Genomic DNA, 19510 nt, shown 5'->3' on the forward strand with positions numbered 1-19510 from the left:
ATGGTGTTGCTCCTAACTGACTTTGCTCCTCTCTGTTTTTGTGGTTTCAGTCGGCACAGAACCTGGCTCAGATCAGTGACTTACAAGCCCAACTGGAGGAGACCCTTAAGGAGAAGCAGGATGTTCAGGAAAAGGTAGATTCTGGCTTATTGCTCTCAGCATGCCACTGAATTGACCAGGACATCCAGTTGACATCTATATTCCTCCTGAAATCAAATCAAAGGGAGAGATATGACGGTTAGAACACTGTCAGCTTTAAAAAGTAATTTCTCTGACCAGAGGAAAAGGACCAGCAGGCCCGAGTGAACTGTAATCCTGCCCTGAAGTAATTTCACACAGAGATGTTGGGTCAGTAACCAATTCTTTTAAAGTGCAGAAGTGATCTTAATATCTCCATTGTATGGTTCGGCCGCTTATCAAACTAAAATGACCAAAACACCCGGCTGTATTTTAAAATGGGAATTTTCGGCTGAAAGTGTATAAATATTTGTGCTCTTTGGTGATGTGAGGGGCTGTCAGAAAGCTGGCCGTAGTTTCCTTTGCTCTCCTGTGAGGAACTCCTGTGTAGAACATGATGGAGACCCACGCTGGATACATCATCCAGATTGACCCCACACCTCACTGAGATCTGAACTCATACCCGGTGGGGCGATGGTGGCACATGGAGTAGTGCAGTGCGCTGGGGGCCGCAAGGTTGGTGGTTCGAAAAATGAGGGGGCAACTGTGGCTCAGTGGTCAAACAGGGTTGTCCTTTAATCAAACGATAGGTAGTTAGATCCTCGGCGCCACTACTCCATGCCGACAGGTCCTTGGGGCAAGACACTAAAATGGCTCCAAACTGTGCTGAATGGGCAGGTGTCAGCTTCCAGAGTAGCTCCTGTCGCCCCGGTGTGAATAGCTGAATGATGACATCTATGGTTTAAGCCCTCGCAAGTGGAGGACTAGATTTTCCAGTACAGTCCATTTATCAGTCAATGCCTCCTTGCTTGATCAGATGATCACAGTCCCTAACTAAGTCAGAATTTTAGATACCTTTAATCAAAGACTTGCCTACCTAAACCAGTATCACAACAGACATTTGAAGAGGCTTGAGGAGAGGGCTGCTTTGTTTTATGTGACATCTTTGAGCTTGTATTAGCTTGGAAAGCCAAACATTGGCTGATTCCAAGTCCATAAATGTACAGATCTGCTATCTTTCTGCACTTTTATGATAATAGAGAGAGTTTCATAATGCAGGTACTCACCCAATGCAGAGTAGCTTTCTCTGCTATAGTGTCAAAAGAAGAACTGCATGTTCTGCAACTTTAAAGCATGAATGTGCAGCGCTGCATCAGCAGTTTGCCATTGCAATTGCACGTGTCTCCAAAAAGTACAACCCTTGATGTAATTGATGTGTCATTCATGCCAGATTGGCACTGTATTATGAGACACAGATGGCCAACAGCACTCTCACAGTATAATAATGCTGAACAGGCTACTGCTGTCATCCTCGTAATGACTGCAGCTGCAGGAATCTTTTTCTCCATCCGACTGCAGCTGTCCCTGACAAGTCAAAGATTTGATTAGTCCCGTCCCCCATTCTCTTCTTTGTCAGCTCTTGCCTATAGCAGGTATTTGAGGCTTATGGACTGATAACCCGATGTGCCAAAAAAGTTTCAAATATTCATAATACTTCAAATGCTTCACACCAAGACAACCTTTCAGCCTCTTGGTTCACAAACCAAATACTGCAAAGGATCAGCTCAGTCAGAATAATTTACAACTAAAACCATTGACTAGGATGGGGATTGACTAGTATTCGGTAATGTGCTCAGAGCGCACTGTTAAGTTAGAGATAATGTTGCGTCCAAGATCAGCTGGTCTGAAGCTTAAGTCATGTGTATCACTAGCTATTTGGAGTTCTGCATGGCTGTGAAAGTGGGTAGGTGATCCAAATGATGACAGAGGTAACAAATGAAGACTGTACGGTGTGTATACAGGAAGGATCCTTGCAAGTTGTGTCTAAACTTTGTGATAAAAAGATTTGAAAAAGAAAAATGGAGAAAGAAATGAGAGCTTTGTTTTCATTCTGGCCAATGGGTGGCACGCACAAGTATAGTGACTCAAATATGTGTATGTGCCTTAGATGCAAGCCCTGCAGAGCCAGCTGGAGTTCCAGGAGCAGTCCATGGTGGAGAAATCTCTGGTCAGCCGTCAGGAGGCAAAGATCCGTGAGCTGGAGACCAAATTGGAGTTTGAGAAGACTCAGGTCAAGCGCCTGGAGGTGAGTGCATGAGACAGGTGGAAACCATGTGGAGGAGGTGGGAAGGTGAGATCTGCTGCTGGTGTCAGAGACAGAGAAAAGTCATAACATACACATAAAATGCATAGTGCATCTTCACAACATTTCAGACTTTGTCCTCTAGCATTTGTTGTTGTGTCATGTTTGAATGGTTTTCTGAGACAAAAAGCACAAGTGAAGGCTAAAGGTTACCATCTGCACGCTGCCAGGGAGAAATTGAAATCCTCTCTCGCCCACTGATAAAACCACCCAGCACTCAATTGTGCTGGTTCAGTTTTGTAATTACTAGCTGTGCAGGTGTTCTCCTCCAGGCACACTCCCTTTGCTATTTGCTCTCAACGTTCAAAATAACTGTATTTATTAAATGTGTTAGCCTGAGGTGAAGTGTCCAGAGTTGGAAAACACATGCACAGAGGATCTCTTTTATGGCTTCTTGCCAGCATTAAAGCTACAGTAGGTAAATATTTCAGGTTGCCTGAGTAGTATTACTCATCAATGCTGGAGATAGCAGCAATCAATCAATACAGATGTGTGAAGAACGTTCTACACACACTCAGTATCTGAACTATGGAGGGCCTGGTGGCTAGTAGTAGCTATCTTCCTGGTGGCATTAATAAAGACTGAATACAAACCAGCTGCAGTTTTAAAAGAAGGTATGCATTACCTTGCAGAAGTATTATCCCCCTGTGACTCTCTTGTTCTACCTTTTGTCATGGTACAACCACAAATTCAGATTTATTTTATCGTGATTTTATATAATGGACCAAAATAGTCCTCTGAAAGTTGGCACGCAGGCTGTGCAATAACAGTCCAAGCCACAGTAGATAAAGGTTGAGATTGAGATATGTTGCCTTGCAGTGACAATAAGGCTAGTCATTGTTATTTGCAGACTGTCATAAAAGTAAGCTAATAAAGATAAATGAATGGATCAAGGCAGGTGGGTGCTCTAGGCCACTTTGTAGGTAAGCATTAGTGAGTGCACTTTAATATGAGGAGCATTAGGGAGCCAATCGACAGGTAGGAGAAGTGGAGGGACACGGGTTGTCTTTGGCTGGTTGTGGCCCAGACGTGCTGCTGCACTTTGGACCATTTGCTGCAGCTTCACTGAGCATGCTGGCCGGCCAGCAGTCAGAGCAGCCCGTTGCCCGTAGCCCGTTGCTCAAATCCCTTTGCCGGTACCTATAATGTGCTGTGCAACACGCTCAGTGAAAGGGAGTTGGCGATGAATCACAACGCAGACATTTTATCTCTGTGTACTGCTCCTCAGAGCCTCGTTAGTCGTCTTAAGGAGAACTTGGAGAAGCTGACAGAGGAACGAGACCAACGCAGCAGCAGCGAGAATCGAGAGAAGGAACAGAACAAACGTCTGCAGAGACAGATCCGCGACGTCAAAGAAGAGACTGGGGAACTGGCCAAAAAGGAAGCCGAGGCCAGCCGTAAAAAACACGAGCTGGTGAGTTCACAATGCGACAACTTGCTAACAGTTATAAATGGCAGGCAGCAGGCAGCACAGCTGAATGAGGAGAGCATGGGAAGTATTCATTGACATTGGCAACAAATGTAATTTTGGCTCTCGTGTCATTAACAGGAAATGGATATTGAGAGCTTGGAGGCTGCTAATCAGAGCCTGCAGGCAGACCTTAAGCTGGCCTTCAAAAGGATTGGTGACTTGCAGGCGGCCATCGAGGACGAGATTGAGAGTGACGACAATGAAGACCTGATCAACAGGTACAAACATGGCTGGTTCTGCTGTCAGCTGAGTGAAGGTCAGCTGGATGTCACTGAACATATTTGGAAAACAACAATATCATATTTCTACAATTTCAAGTTTCCTAACTACCAGTTTTCAGCCACTTCTCAACAGCTTCACCAGCAGGTCAATAGCAATTTACCAAAAAACTTAATCTCCGGTGCAATCCAAAATTGCTTGGACAGTTTAGTACATTTTCCTGCAATTTCCATCTTTTTTACGGTGCCACCCATTTTGACATTTTAGCCCCTCAAAGCAGTGCTTTGCTCTTAGAATTTTGCAGCATCTGAATGAGCCAAGGATTGAAAGGTTTAGCTGCCTCTGCTCTTCTCTCTAAGGACCATCCCACGTAACCACTCCTTAATTTATAGTCTCACTCTGCCATGATGATTAGTGAGCATGTGTTATTGTCTTTTCGCTGGGTATGAGATGAATTATATAGAATAATGGTGAGCTTTACTAAAATGATTTTATAACAAACCCTGTTCTACTGTTAGAACAGGACTGTTAGAGCCCATTGTCACTGTCCAATCAGAGGATTGGCGGTTCGATCACAAGTCCTGCTAACCGGCATGTCGCTGTGCCCTTGGGCAAGACACCTAACCCCGAAATTGCTCCTGTAGCTGTGAATACGGTGTGTGAATGGTGTGAATGTTAAGAACTGATTGGCAGGTGGCACTGTGTATGTTAGCTCCTGTCATCAGTGTGTGAATGGGTGTGAATGATGACATGAAGGGTTAAAGCGCTTGGAGTGGTCAGAAGATTAGAAAAGAGAAACACAGTCACAGTCCATTTAACTTCTATTGAGAGAAATCAGACTCAGCAGATTTGTCAGCTTGAATGTCGCATAATTTCTCGTTTAATTGTTGTTTGCACTTTAGACTGTGCCCACGTTTTTAAGATAGATAAGACTCATGTTGAACTGCTCACTTCATTAGAGTTGATTTGTTTTCACCTGTCATGTGTTTGACTGCTATGGGACCAAAGACAAATTCAACCTTCCAATCAAATCCCTCCAGATACTGAATGTCATGGTAATTTACTACTCTTTTTGCACCTTGAATAGCCTCCCTCCTCAGATCAACAATGGCCTTATATAGACAGCAGTTCTGCAGCTGACTTGTGGTCCAACTCCACAGATCTAGCAAGTACCACTGTACAGCCGTATACAGCCCTGTGACGTCATCTTCTCCTCTGAGGGCGAGGCACAACATTAAGAGCATGGGGTTGATGTCCCTAAAAAAACTGTGTACCGTACAGATAGTTTGTAAATGGGTGTGTAATGGCAGATGCTCTGATGACGGAGATATGTAACAGCATATACATATATATCATATACGTTTCATGTATTTATATGTATTTATATATTCATGTATTTTCTTTTCTATTGTCTTTTGTCTCTCTGGTCTTTTCATTTTTGTCCCTCCACTCTTCATCATCATGACCAGTTTGCAAGACATGGTGACAAAGTATCAGAAAAGACAGAACAGAGCGTGAGGATCTTGAACTTTTTTTGCACCACTGGAAATGATGCAGTATTCTACAGTCCTTGAACATTTTGTCGAGCCATCACTTTTGTTGTCACACTGAACATTTTATATATTTAAAGGGAAAATCTCCCCCTGTTAGCAAATAAAAGATCAATTTGGAATGCACCTGAATTGCAATTTAATTGTGACGTAATGTTGATTTTCCCTGGTTCCTGGTTCCAGTTTTCTGTGTCAGGCCATCAGAATCAAATTTCAGATGCACACAGCCAACAATTCAAACAGAAGCAAGAGTCTTAAACAAGGATACAGTGATACAGGGCATACAGGGAGGGATTTTCCTTTGATGTGTAAAGGCTGAGGGATAAAGCATCATCAACAGTTCTCAGAGATTCCTCTGACCCCCAGTTTACGCCACCTCTTGATTGCACGGCCTCACATGCAGAGTTGCATGGCTACCACAGACTGTGTGTTGCTTAATACCCAGCATGAAACAAGCCTGACTTCTCAGATTCTCTGTGTGGTTAACTGCTTTGCAAAGCTTTGAATTGAAAGGCACAAGTGTCCTGATCCCTTTGGTTCACCCTCCTGGAGAGCCAGATATACTCACAGTTCTCCTTTTACATGCCACGGTCTCAGGGTGTCATGTCAGACACTGCTGTGTTGTGTTCAAACAGCTGCTGGCGTTAAGTCCGCCTCTTGGTCCCTGGGCCATCTTCATATTTCATCAGCCTCGCTCCAGGGCAGGATGTGACTGGCTCGGTCGGACCGCCCTTCTGAAAGGAGAAAGAACGGCTATGTTCCTCATCAATCTTTGACTCGCCCATGCTTAAATAATGCAGAACCCTCAAATGTCTTACAAAAAGCTGTCTTGCTCACCAGGCGAGGAGCACACACACACACAGTGTTAACCTCTGGCTCCCAGCCATTTTGGTCCGTCGTCTGCAGATGGATTATTATTCAGAACTGGAAAGTGCACACAGGGTTTGGATTTGTAATAAGCTCTTTGCACGGTCACATTTCAATCAAAAGCTCATCTTTCCTGGTGGTTGGGACGCAAAAAACATTTCTACTTCAGTGAAATATCAATTATGTAGCTACACATTTGAATGTATTAACAATAATATAGTATAATTCAATTTGTATGAAGCTGCTCTAAAATACATACACTCCAGAAAGGTCATCAGCTATTTGCTATGCTATTTTGTCTTGAGATGCCATTGAAATCGAATTGGGATTTATTTGTTGATCTGCCCTTTGAATGCGCAGTGTACTCTTTTGAGGACATGGGAGACATTTACATTTCCTTTTTTAGATACCATTTATTGCCTTTTGAGGACTCTACTTGCGCCGTAGAGTATTGAATAAGCCGCCGTTATCCACCAAGTGAAAAGTAGTCACATTTCTGCCAATTGTGGATTTAATAGAGATCTGTTCTTGAGTAGCACTTAAGTTGAACATATGTCCCCAAACATTTGAGACAGCCCCAGGTTTACAAGCCCTTGTCCCGTACTCTGTCTGTTTTTGTTCCAAATATTCAACTAAACTGGCTTTTGATAACTCGCCATCGCCAGGAAAAGGTGTTTTGAGTGCTGACGTTTCTGAACCAAATATACCTGCCATAAATCAACTTCATATCAGCCTCTTAGCATGTGCTTAACATTGTGAAACTATTAGTTGGGTTCAGTCAAAAAATCTATTGGTCAAGGTTAACGTGAAAATGAAAGTTTGCATTACAAAGTAACACCATACCTGTAGTAAATATATAACAGCTCTCCTTAGAATTATGTAACAAGCCTAGAAAAGGTTATTGTGCCAGAAAAGTTATTACGCCAAGTAACTTTTAATAACATTGACTTGATATCCTCATACTACTTAATCTGCTTTGACAAATGTACACACTGCATTGTATTTACAGCCCAATTCAATTTGAAATACTGATGTTTGTAAAACATTTTGTTATGTGTCTTACAGACGGCCAACTGCTATGGCACTGGATTTTTTTGTTTTGTTTTTAATTTTTCCCATGCCCAATGGTGGGCCAACATATAATGTATAATATAATTGGTATAATAATTGACACACGGTTACATACAACAGTTCATTTTCATGATGGCACATAGTTAGGACATAAATGTTTCTTCATGTTACTGAAAAAAATCCTTAGGCTTTAAGTTTTTATTTTTGAGTCTTAGCGTTACCGTCCATGACACTGAATGTAATGCATTGAAGGCCACGCCCAGATCCAGCTTCCTTCTCATGAATATCCTAATCTGGCGACTCTATGGGATTCGTATGGAAAAGGCGATCCTGGTGCTCATTACCTAAATGTTACCTTTCAACATCAATTGTGTTCCTCATCCTTCAACACTCATCCTTAAAAGACCGTCCTTGTCTGGTAAATACAAGGTCAATTAGTTTCCTTTGTATATAGAAGGACATTACTAATGTATCTCTAAAGACCTTTTTTCTATCTGTTAGGTGTGTAAATACAGTTAGCATAGATAGTTGACCACACAATAGATGGCTTATGTGACTTCAGTTCGCTTTTAGTACAGCTAAAAAATGACTTTGAATATGTGCAGTTCATATGACACAGATTACTGTGTTACCTCTTGTTGTGGGACTGCGTAGAGAGTGAGAGAGTTCTCCCAGCTTATGTTTCCCTAGTGCTCTTGGAGACAATGCATATGCCCGTCTGTGCGCCAAAGCCACAGGGACTTCACTGCGCCGACACTTTACTAGCATAAACTGTGGTGTCCATAAGACCCAGGGACATAGAAGCTAATGATGAATGTAATAGTGTGTAACAGATGTACGACCAATGGCGGCAAAATGTCACAGACAGTTAATGTCCCATCGGTATTCTGTTTGTTCCCCAAGGTTTTCAGCGGTGTTTAACTCATGGTATGGTGGGCAAGTACATAACTCGTAGTTGACACCATGTGTGAAGTCTGCAATTACCCGAAATGCCCACAAACGTGGTTATATCTGTAGACTGAAGAGGTCTCTCTCTGTGTGTTTTAACTCGTTAACTGAGATGATTACACTCATAAGAACGTCTTGGGTAATAATGACACTAATACCACGGCTGGGAGGGCTTTTGGGAGAGTAAAGGTAGGATGTTTGTCGGATGTCTAGTGCCAGCTAGAGACGCAGGCCCAACAGTAACAGCCTGAGGTGTGGTGTTCACGTCTTACAACCTCTCGTGGGCATGTTTGTGTGCTTACTGAGGCCTTTAGAGCATGTGCTGTCTTGTATCCAGTAGAACTGTCACAATCTTTCATTGCTCCCACACTAACACAAACAGCTTGTGCTCCATTCTCTGCCACAGAGAATTGCAGGAACATTTTTACCGGTGTCCACTTTTTTTTCACATTTATTTTACCTTTTCTCTCCTCTGTGAATGGCCACATCTTACCTTCTCTCTTTTTTGTATTGTCGCTTCTCTGCTTTCTCTGACTGGTTTTCCTGTCTCTGATTCTTACCAGTCAGGGGGATTCAGACACAGACTCAGAGGTGGAGGATCGTGTGGATGGAGTAAAGTTCTGGTTGTCTAAAAGCAAAGGTTCCACCAAGAATTTGTCGGACGACGGCAGCCTCAAGAGCTCCAGGTCAGTATAAAAGGCAGCAGCCATTGCTGTTACTACAGCAGCAGTTAGGAGGTAGTCTACCTACACTGCCTTTCACTGCTTTTGGACTATCTGGATGAAATGGTTTATACATGATCTGCCCAGAGGAAATACTGTAGGCCTACTGTGCTGAAATAAGGGGGCTGCTTTTGCTGAATGTATTCTCAGGCTGACCTGACCTTATTGTTGCCTGCTCTTTGAAGAGGGATTTATTTTCTTAAAACAAAGCACCTTTATGGATATTTACATGCCCAATGGCCAGATGGTATAGTCTACCTGAGCCACTTGTCGAGGGAAGTGAATGTGTGTCAGCTGATTCAATTGCCCCAGATTTGTCTCCTTACTAGAATATATAACTTCCCTCCCTGAGCTAAGCCACTATGAACTTTAAACAAACATTTTCTAGGTTTTAGCAAAATCATGAATATATATTTAAGTTTTCAAATGACACTTTAAAGATACAAAGATACAATACCACACTGCTAGATGCCACCGCATCTAGCAGTGTGGTGTTAGATTGCAACCAAGTGAAGATCTCTCAACTCGCTCGTCCCTTTCCAAGAGTGCTGTAGAGTAAGTAAGTGTAAGAGCAAGTGGTGACCAGGGTATCTCTCAGGACTTTCACCGTGTTACTTTAGGAGCACCTAAATCCAGCTGGTGTTATCATTATCATATCATTGTGCCATTTCACATGTGTGTCAGAACTACTGTAGCCTTAATTTAAAGGTCTCTCAGGTGCCAGTGTTTGGTTCGTCCCTTCTGGGCGGTTCTCGAAATATGGTCATGCTGCATGGCAGACAACTTACTCTAAGGTAATAGAGAAACTGAAAGATTACTTTTTGGTGGTAATACACTTAAGAAAACATACATAGTTATGTATAGAATGTTCTAATTCTGACAATAAGTCCCCTGAAATTAAACAATGGCTCTTATGCTGCGTTTACACCAAAAGCGAAGCGAATTATTCGCGTGAGTAAATTCCATGCAAAGTCAATGCGCAGACGCGTCTGGTCGTGAATGAGGCAAATTTTAAACAGTTGGCGCAAAAGACGCGGTGCGTTTGACGCGAAAAAGCGAAGTGAATAAATCGATTTTTTTTTTGTTGCCCAAAGTTGAAATATTTTAACTTCGAGCGAAACATTTGCCCGACGCTGTCTTGCGAACGCCAATCAGCACCGTCCTGCTGTCACAGCATGAACACTTTATGAAACAGCCGCTCACCGAAGACACACAAACATCACTTCACTACATACACAGATCAAGTTTGAGTTTTGTTATCAATATTTGCAAAGTCTATGGATCGCCATATGGTGGGTGGTATAAAAAGGCTAATATTTTAATTCAATTTAATACTTTTCTTACGAATAGGTGGACAACGCTACAACAATATTAACCAACGCTACAAAGTTAGTTACTTTAGTTACGTTGCTAATCATTAGGGCTATGTCTCTCTTGCAGTTGCCACTTGGGTTTGTCCTCTTAAAAATAAATCTGTAAGCTTGGCACATTTGGCAGCATTCTTTTCCAATGCCTTTCTTTTTTTCATGGCTTTTTAAGCCCCTTTTGGCCTCTTCCTCCCATCCATCCTTCCTGACGTGTATTGTTGCGGTAGGGCCGGCCCAGCTATCTGTAGCCTATCTGAGAAAACCTTTTGGAAAAGACGGGCTATGGACACAACCAACTCTATTTGTGAGGGGAGAACTTTCTTGCATGGTACAACCCATGCAGAGGCTGCGGTGTCAGAATGTGGAACATGTGTAGCCTACTTTAAGAGAAGATAAACATGACAAACGTCAAAATATAAAATTCTCAGAAGTGAAGCACCCCACCGGGCCTGGCTATATACATGGTTTGTTACCAAAATAAAAATCGGCCCATTTGCCAAAACATTCACATACATTTAAAGTGGTTTCGTAAGGGATTGAAGTCATTATTTCTTTTTTTTTATTTCATTACGGTGGCCTTCATCTGATCTTGTTGGGGTATGAAATGTCTTTACATTTCACTGTAGGAAAAACCCTTGTCATTTTTTATCACTCTGCTAAATCTTATGCCATTTCTGTTCCTACTTGCCACATTTATTTGTTTCTTATTGTCTTCCTTTTCTCACATCACTTCCCACTGTCTTTATTCCTTTGTCCTTCACTGTTGCTTCTTTCTAGATTTGCTGTAAATGTAGACGCAAAGGAAGGGAAAGAGTGGAAAGAGGGTAAGGAATGGAAAGAGGTAGAGCCGAGCAGACCAATGTCAACGATGAGCTCTCTCAGCTACAGAAAACGCTCCAACCTGGATTCCATGGGAGGCAAAGGAAATGCCATCTTTAGTATCCTCAAGGAGAATGCAGAGGGAGAAGAGGCTCTATCCCTCCATAAAGCTAAACCCAAAAACCCAGATATTCAGCATGATACCTACTCAGTCAGCTCCAGGAGGACGTCCGAGGCAGGTAATGACATGAATGACAGAGAATCGGCCATCTCGCAGGCCTTCTCAGAAGCCAGCAGCCGACACATTGGTATGGACAAAGAAGCCGTCATTTCATACGCTCCACCTAGTCAGGCCTCCACACGTCTTAGGTTAAGCCCGGAGAAGGATGCCAAGTCGACCATCAGCTTAGGTCTGTCAAGCCCACTGGGATGCCACAGAAGCACCTCACGCTTAGATGAGGGCAGAGGCGGGCGGTCACTATATGGCAGCAGTCCCAGTAGCCCTTGCCTTAGTAGACGGTCTGGGGGGCGCAGTCCAGGAAGTGTTAGCCGAGCTGATTCCCATATGTCGGTGGCACGCAGTTGCCGCCTCAGCGAGTTTGATGTTGATATGGATGATAGTCGTAGTGTGGCCTTCACCGAAAAGTCGGCATACAGTCCTCACTCCACTGGTCGCAGCATCTCCATGCCACCATCACAGGCCAGATCATCAACTGCTGATAATAACACCCATGATATCAAACCAGTCAGTCATCGCAACTACCTCGACCCTGACCTGGAGAAAGCCATTAATGAGGTGCTTAGTTTCAAACCCATCAAATTTAAGCGAAGGGGCTTTGAAGACTCTGATGAAGGAGAAACATCTAAAAATGACAAAGACATTAAAAGTATCCGTAATGGAGATGCTAGTTATCCTGTCAGCAGTCTCAGACGCAGTGCATCTGCAGTGGATTGCATGAGACCGTCCCTCAGCTGCAACAAGAGGAGCAAGAGCAAGAAGAAGAGAAGTCATAGCTCAGAGTCTGACTGCTCAGAGAACAACCATCGTCACAGCAGCAGCTCCAAGCGGAGGTTCAAGAAGTCCAAGAAGAGGGACCAATCGTCGTCTTCCTCGTCCTCATCTTCTTCTTCATCAGACTGCGAGTCGGACTGTAAGTCAAGCTCCGGAGCTTCAACCATTTCCTACCGGAGCTCCAGTAGTGTGAAGAGGGCTCAGGAGCGAAAGGTGTTCAGCCCCGAAAGCGAAAGAAAAGCTAGTACACCAAGTGAGAGCCAGCCTGTTAACAAAAAGGATGACAAGAAGAGGAAGAAAAGGGTGGACAACCTGATGATGAAGTACCTTTACCGGCCGGACAGTGACTGAGGCAGGCAGTAGGTGGATGCCTGAACTGGACTTACCCAGAAGAGTGTTTTTCAAGCATGATGTGACCTAACCAATCAATACTTTTAACTCTTAGCATTCAGTACATGTTCTCTATGTTGTTTGACTGTTTTTACATTTTGGAATTCTAATTTCAGGGTTTCTGCATTTTTGATGAAGTGTCTTGGGCATGCTAACACTAACAATGGGAGAGAATGAAATCACATTTATCCCAGTGCTTTGGATTTGGTATTTTTTGGCATTGATTCAATAATAACACAAAAACGAGTGCTAGTGCTAACCTCACAATGTGCACAGCAAGCTAATAGGAGCTCGATATGCTGCAATACAAGAACACAAAACAGATGGAAAAACCAAAAGCAAATGAAAGACCCTTTAAATATAGAAAACATGCAAATGAGAAACCTTCAAGATTAGATCAACTTGGGAAAAACAGACACAGTGCAAGTGAGTAGATGGATGTGAAGTACATCGCAATCCCAAACCTCCTAAAAACGCCAGGTGTGCTTATATTTCCAATGACATCAATGGCACTCACCTGAACACTTCTTCAGTTTAACTGACAAGTGGTGGAATTGAACAAATTGGGTGTTTGGTGGGTCACATGTTGGTCTCATTCTCAACAGTACCTCAAATTTTCTCCTGACTAAAGTGTTTATTTTGTTATGTTCCTTCCTCACTGTAGGTCATTAAGAAGATGGCCTTGTTAGGAAAGTTTATATTCAGAGTATTTATGTTTATTTATGTAAATGTTGCGTTTGTGTTGTGATGTAGAGGAATTTTACATTTGCTTGTGTTTTGTAAATTGCGTTTGGGCTCTGTTAAACATTGTACTGGTCTCTGCTCATGTTCCTAATAACAAAATCAGCTTTACTTGTTCTCTCCTGGTCCAGCCCCCCCGGCCGGAGACACTACCGCTTTGATAGATCTGATGAAGATGAGGAAGAAGAAGAAGGTGGTGCGACCCAGGGCCCTCAGTACTCTTGAAACAGATGTGAAAGCCAAATGAAAGTGGACGACAGCAGGGACAGGTCTTATGAGACCACATCGTAGTCCTTGCTGGCAGCATCCGCTCACCTCGTTACACCGTGACAGCTTATCTTGCATGCAAAGTTGACCACAATTGTGGAGAGTTGGACATAACCGCACAGTTAATGACTTATAACCCTGCAGGGAAACATGCTTATAGCACTTCATCAGAGCTTCCCAATGCAGATCTACACAGAATTTGGCAAACTTCATCAGCATTCTGTCACTCACCAGTCACGTCACAAACAAAAACTCATAGAAGCTCTATTATTAACAACCGCAGCGGGTTGCATGCATGCAACAGTTGCTTGGCTTGAAGCAACTGTATGGCTGTAATTGAGCCAAAGAACTTACGGTTGCAGTGATAATAGATTATTTCTGTCTCTATTTGTCTCTGTCTGTTCCTCTCTTCTTTAAATGTAGTACACCACAATAAGATGTTTTGCCATGGTACAATGTAGTGCCAAAAAGCCTTTGTCGAAGTGCATGAGTGTGCACACTGCTTTACATATTGCCAATTAATGCTGAGTCCTGACAAGTCCCATACCTTTTTTCTTCTCTTTTTTTCCTGCCACTTTTAAGTGTTCTCATCTACAGCTGCGGCATTTCATGAGCTGCAGGCGAGGCTCATTGTCGGTTTACCTTTTCTTTCTCTGAAAAGATGTTCAGCCTGGTTAATGCTCTTTTCCTTATACTGGATAGTGATGTCATCCCTAACTATTCCTCCAAAACAATAAAGCTTAGTTCTCTATTTGAATATTTTGCATTTAGATTACCTCTGCAGAAGCCTTTGTTCATTTTTTGAATATGACTTGGTTTGATTATGTTCTTTACTTTTAGTAAGGAAAACACTTTGGCTCCTTGGGCTTGTTTTTTACATGTTGCCTGTGTTTGATTGCTTTCCTGTTCAGTACACTGACAATTTATCTATCTCACATATTTTCAATAAAAGTGACAGATCTATCAGCTGATTATGATACCTTCTCAGCACCATCAAGGGCATTTGCTATTAGTCAATATTGCAAATTTGAATGTCACAGATCTCCACATCTGAATGTGAATCATGCAGGTAGATCCACTGTTTGCAGTGACTGTTGACATGAATTAATCTCTGCTTGGATTTATGTCTTTTCTTGGGTGATATTGAAAGAAAAGTGTAGAATATCACAAGCATCTCCTTTTAAAGCCTTATTGTTGTTGACTGTAAACTTTGCTAACTGGCCACACTACAACCTATTCAACCAATATTGTGAAATCATTTTCAGTGTCTTTCAGGCTCGTTTGTACGGTTTATTTTTATTCAATTCAATGATGCTTTGAAATGACGGCAAGAAAATGAAAACTTGCATTCTCACAGTTGCTTAGGTGTTACACCCTTTGTTCTCTGTCTGTACTGAGCAGCATTGCAATGTTTTTGAAAGCCATTTAAAGTACATGGCATTTAGGGCTGAAAACTGTACATTGTAGACGTTTCTTATGTCATTGTCGGAGTAGTTGGGTGTTATTCTACTATACATGCTTTTTGTATACATGTGTCTTTATTTTTATTCTCTATGCAGTCAGCACAAGTGTGGAAATGTGTTTTTTGACCTTGATAAAAGTCTTCAACAGAATAAAAAGGCATAATTATGCTGACCGCACAACGTATTTATATATAAATATGTTTATGATTGATGCTAGCTTTGAAAATAGTTCATGTTTGTTTTCATTATTGAAATTTGAAAATTGACCACTTGTGATACGTTTTGCATTACAGTTTAATATATTGTAAATAAATGATGCCGTGAAGCTGGCTGCTGTGTGTCTTGAGGTAATTTCTCTTTTTTTTACACGTGCATATAAACTGTTGGAGCCATTCTGAATACCACAATGGGGTGGCGCTGTTTCTGCCACCAGCCTATTTAACACCAGGGCTAATTAGTGCAGGTGTGGCGCACAGCGAGACAGATATCTTTTGACCGTGAGGCACGGCGGATTGTGAACCGAATTGTTTTTTTTGTTATATAATTAAATGGATTGACATATCCGACGTTGAGTTAAGAAGTTTGAAAATTAATGGTTATTTTTAGTTTGACACAAACAGCACGCCGGAAAACACGAGTACAAAACAACTTAAATGTGCGCCAATAGTTAGTCAAAAGTTTGGCTCAGTATGAGAAAAAGCGCGATCAAGTTTAGACGGCACGATCCTTGTGCTGTTTGAGCACCTTGTCTTCGACGGCGATCGGCTGAATGGAAACGCTGGCGCGTGCTTTGGATATAGCGTTAATCGTATACTACGGGCGCAGCGCGTCTCACATTGGACAGTGGAGCAAACCACGCAGCCAAGGGCGGAGGTCGGTGACCGGTAGCGGTGATTGGTAGCGGATGTCGGTGAAACTACGCTGGAGCCTCACAATGGATAGTGAGGCTGTCCGAACTCTGGCGCGACGGAGGTTAGTGAGCGTTCTCACATTGGTCAGTGAGGATTGGACACTACGTCACCAAGTGAAGACAAGTTGGTTGGACCTGGAACCAGCCGCGAGGTATGAGCAGTTAACACATACGAGTAAGAAGGAATGAAGCAGAGCTGCCTGCAGTTATTAAAGTGCAAACGGCAAGAGTGACGAGAACACAATGGATGGACATTTGGTTTATCGACGTTGACATTTTCCAACGAGGACTTGAAATAAGAGACATTTGGGGTTTGCAAGAAAATGAAAGTGTTAATGGTTTGTTTTTATTCTGATGCTCGTTTTCATGATATTGTGAAATATTGCTGTTTTCTGGGTGGTTGACTGGAAAACAAGGTAAAATGGATGAAGATCATCAAGGTACTGAGGTAACAAATGTGGTGTCAGGTGACTTACAAAAGGTTAATGAGGATGAAGCCTCTGTGAATAAAAGGTCTGTAAAATTGACACCAAAAGTACTGCTTTCCAAACTAAGTGGCTTAGAGACACTAAGAAAATCCAAGTTAAGTAAAACTGCCAATATAAAACAAACTGTTCAAGGGTTAATGTGTCAGTCTGGTTATGAAGCTGAAATAAAGGGTAGCTTCAGCAAATATCAAGCCTTGATTAAAGACGCAAAAGTTGCACATAACCAACTGCTTGAGTTGCTACCCGCAGATGAAAAGGAAAGGCATGAAACCTGGTTCAAAGCAAAGCTATTAAGTGTGAATGAATTTTGCCATTGCGTAGAAAATCATTGTAAGAGTGCAAATAATGGCACTACTTAAACTGTTGCCCTTGATGATATAAAGCCAACGGATAGTGTATCAAATGTTGGTACGTCATCATGCACTAAAAGCCGTACCAGTGAAAGATCAAGTCGATCAAGCAAAGCTGCATTGGAAGTTGCGCAAGCAAAAGCCAGGAAAGCTGCACTCATAGCACGTGCAGCAGCGTTAAAAAAGAAACATGAATTGGAAAAGGAGGTGGAATCAATACGGAAAAAACTGGAACAGGTGGAAATGGATGCTGAGATTGAAGCCTCAGATGCAGAATTGGCAGTACTGCAAACATTTTCAGATCAGGATGGTATGGAGTCGTACTTTGAGAAGCAAAAATCAAAAGAAAGCCCTGACATTTCTGAACCAGTTGCTTTTATGTCTGATATGAAGTCTATGTTCTATCAAGTTAGAGTGGCCGAGGAAGACAAAGACTTTCTAAGGTTCCTGTGGTGGCCTAATGGAGATCTGCACATCAAGTTGAAGAATATAGAATGACTGTACATCTTTGGAGCAGTGTCGTCACCTAGTTGTGCATGTTATGACAGCAGACGACAGTCGGAATGGGTTTTCGGATGAAGTGATTGACACGGTATATAGAAATTTCTATGTTGACGATTGTCTGAAAAGCTCACCGTCTGTGCAGAAAGCAGTACAGATTGTCCAGGACGTGACTGAACTTTGCCAGAAAGGAGTGTTTCATCTTACACAATGGATAAGTTGCAGTCGCAAAGTCCTTGAAACAATTCCTGAGAAAGAACATTCTAAAAGTGTGAGTGAACTAAATTTGGACATATACCAACTTCCGGTGGAAAGAGCACTAGGGCTATATTGGTGTCTGGAAAATGACAAGTTTAACTTCCATGTGAACTGCAAAGAACGGATGCAAACACCGCAAGAGAAACATGGTTACAGTACGAAGTGGAGTCCACATTGGAGGAGGATGATCCAGAGGTCAAAGTGGAAATCTCCACGCTGTTGGTCAAAAAGACTATTGGAGTTGAGTCAAAGAAGGAAGCAACTTGTGAAAGATGGAATGGCTAATCTTGATGTTGACATAAAAATGTTGGAAGCCAGAAAGTCGTTGAAACGAGAACGTGTATCAACGGAGGATCTATTAGCAGCAGAAAACGCTATCCTTCAGTTCTGTCAGAGGGAAAGATTTGACACAGAGATTTGTGCACTAAAGACAGGGCTACACCCTTTTACAGGTTTTCCTATCTACAAGCTGAATCCTGTTTTAGAGGAAGGACTCGTAAGAGTTGGTGGAAGATTGTCCAAGACTGCAATGCCCGAAGAGAGCAAACATCCACACTGTTAAAAAGGATTTGGGCTTTTAGTCAGAGGGACTACTGTTGTCAAGCTGAGAGAACTCATTGCCCATTACAACACAGTAAGAAGAGTTACAACAACTTCAAAAAAGCGCGGAAACTCATTAAACGGGACCTTCTGGAATTAAACCGACATCAGTTAGTTTCGTGAATGGAGTAAAGAGTGACTGTGTTCTCAATAGACTTTCTCATTTCCACACAATCCAGGGCTTCCCCCCCAGATTTTATGCACAACCTTTTTGAAGGAATAGTGCCACGGGAATTAAGTCTATGCATAAAGTCTCTGATATCCAAACAGTACTTTACAATAGAAGAGCTGAATTCCATCATTGAATCTTTCCCTTTCAAGTTTACAGATAAAAGTGTTTCCTGATTTCCACCTCCTGCCCAAGCACCACTTCTTGGAACATTATCCCGAACTGATTCAGAGATTTGGTCCCCTGGTTGATTTCTGGACCATTCGATTTGAAGCTAAGCACAGCTTTTTTAAAAGGGTGGTGCATGATTCTCACAATTTCAGAAACATCTTGCTCACTCTATCAAAAAAACAGCAGCTTACTTTAGCTTACCATCTAGACTTGCCAAGTCTTTTCAGACCTGATCTGGAGGTTGGACACACTACAGTTGTTTCACCTGATGCACTCGAGCACTCCATGAGGTGGGCTGTAGAGCTGAAATATGGAAACATGGAAACCTAAGTCGTGTGTCTCTTGCAACCCATGCCTGCCTTTATGGCACGAAGTATTCAGAGGGTATGTTTCTGTCCGTGGGGCACACCAGTGGCCTGCCTGACTTTGGGAAGCTGGTTAAAATTCTAGTTGTGTCCAGCAAAGTGTCTTTCTTCATAGAACCATATCATGCATGGTACATGGAGCACCTGCGGAGTTATGAGTTGATGAAAAAACAGTCTTCTGAACTGGTGATTGTGGAATTACATGAACTAAATGGATATCAACCCCTGTATCCATACACAAAAGCAGGCAAACTGATGGTAACATCAAAAGTTTTTCTTCATTAAGGTATAGTTGAGCTGTTATTTTACTTTAAATGGCGTTCCTCTCCTTCCTCTGAAAAACGTATGCAATATGTCCATAAACGTAAAAACATGTTTTAAACAGAATGTTTATTAATGTTTCTTTATTGTTCATTTTGTCTTTTCTTACATTCTTTTTTTTTTTTTTCATCACCAGAGAAGTCGTGAGAG

General features: G+C 42.3%; 1 protein-coding gene across 10 annotated transcripts in view; it reads left to right on the forward strand.

Annotated features, from left to right (window-relative positions):
* The window catches only part of myo18ab (myosin XVIIIA b), a 108548-nt gene extending 92992 nt beyond the window's left edge, over positions 1-15556 (forward strand). For 6 of the 10 annotated variants that reach the window (XM_062561307.1, XM_062561308.1, XM_062561303.1 and 3 more), the window contains 8 exons: positions 51-134; positions 2126-2263; positions 3549-3734; positions 3870-4009; positions 5480-5524; positions 9010-9132; positions 11313-12725; positions 13629-15556. In XM_062561307.1, coding sequence (XP_062417291.1) covers positions 51-134; positions 2126-2263; positions 3549-3734; positions 3870-4009; positions 5480-5524; positions 9010-9132; positions 11313-12717 — 2121 coding nt within the window. In that variant the 3' untranslated portion in view covers positions 12718-12725; positions 13629-15556. The remainder of the gene's footprint in view (positions 1-50; positions 135-2125; positions 2264-3548; positions 3735-3869; positions 4010-5479; positions 5525-9009; positions 9133-11312; positions 12726-13628) is intronic. The other 4 variants (XM_062561311.1, XM_062561304.1, XM_062561309.1 and 1 more) reach the window with 3 other exon arrangements.
* Positions 15557-19510: the final 3954 nt, after the last annotated feature.

This window comes from Pungitius pungitius, chromosome 3 (genome assembly GCF_949316345.1).
Source record: "Pungitius pungitius chromosome 3, fPunPun2.1, whole genome shotgun sequence".
In the NCBI taxonomy this organism is placed as follows: Eukaryota; Metazoa; Chordata; class Actinopteri; order Perciformes; family Gasterosteidae; genus Pungitius; species Pungitius pungitius.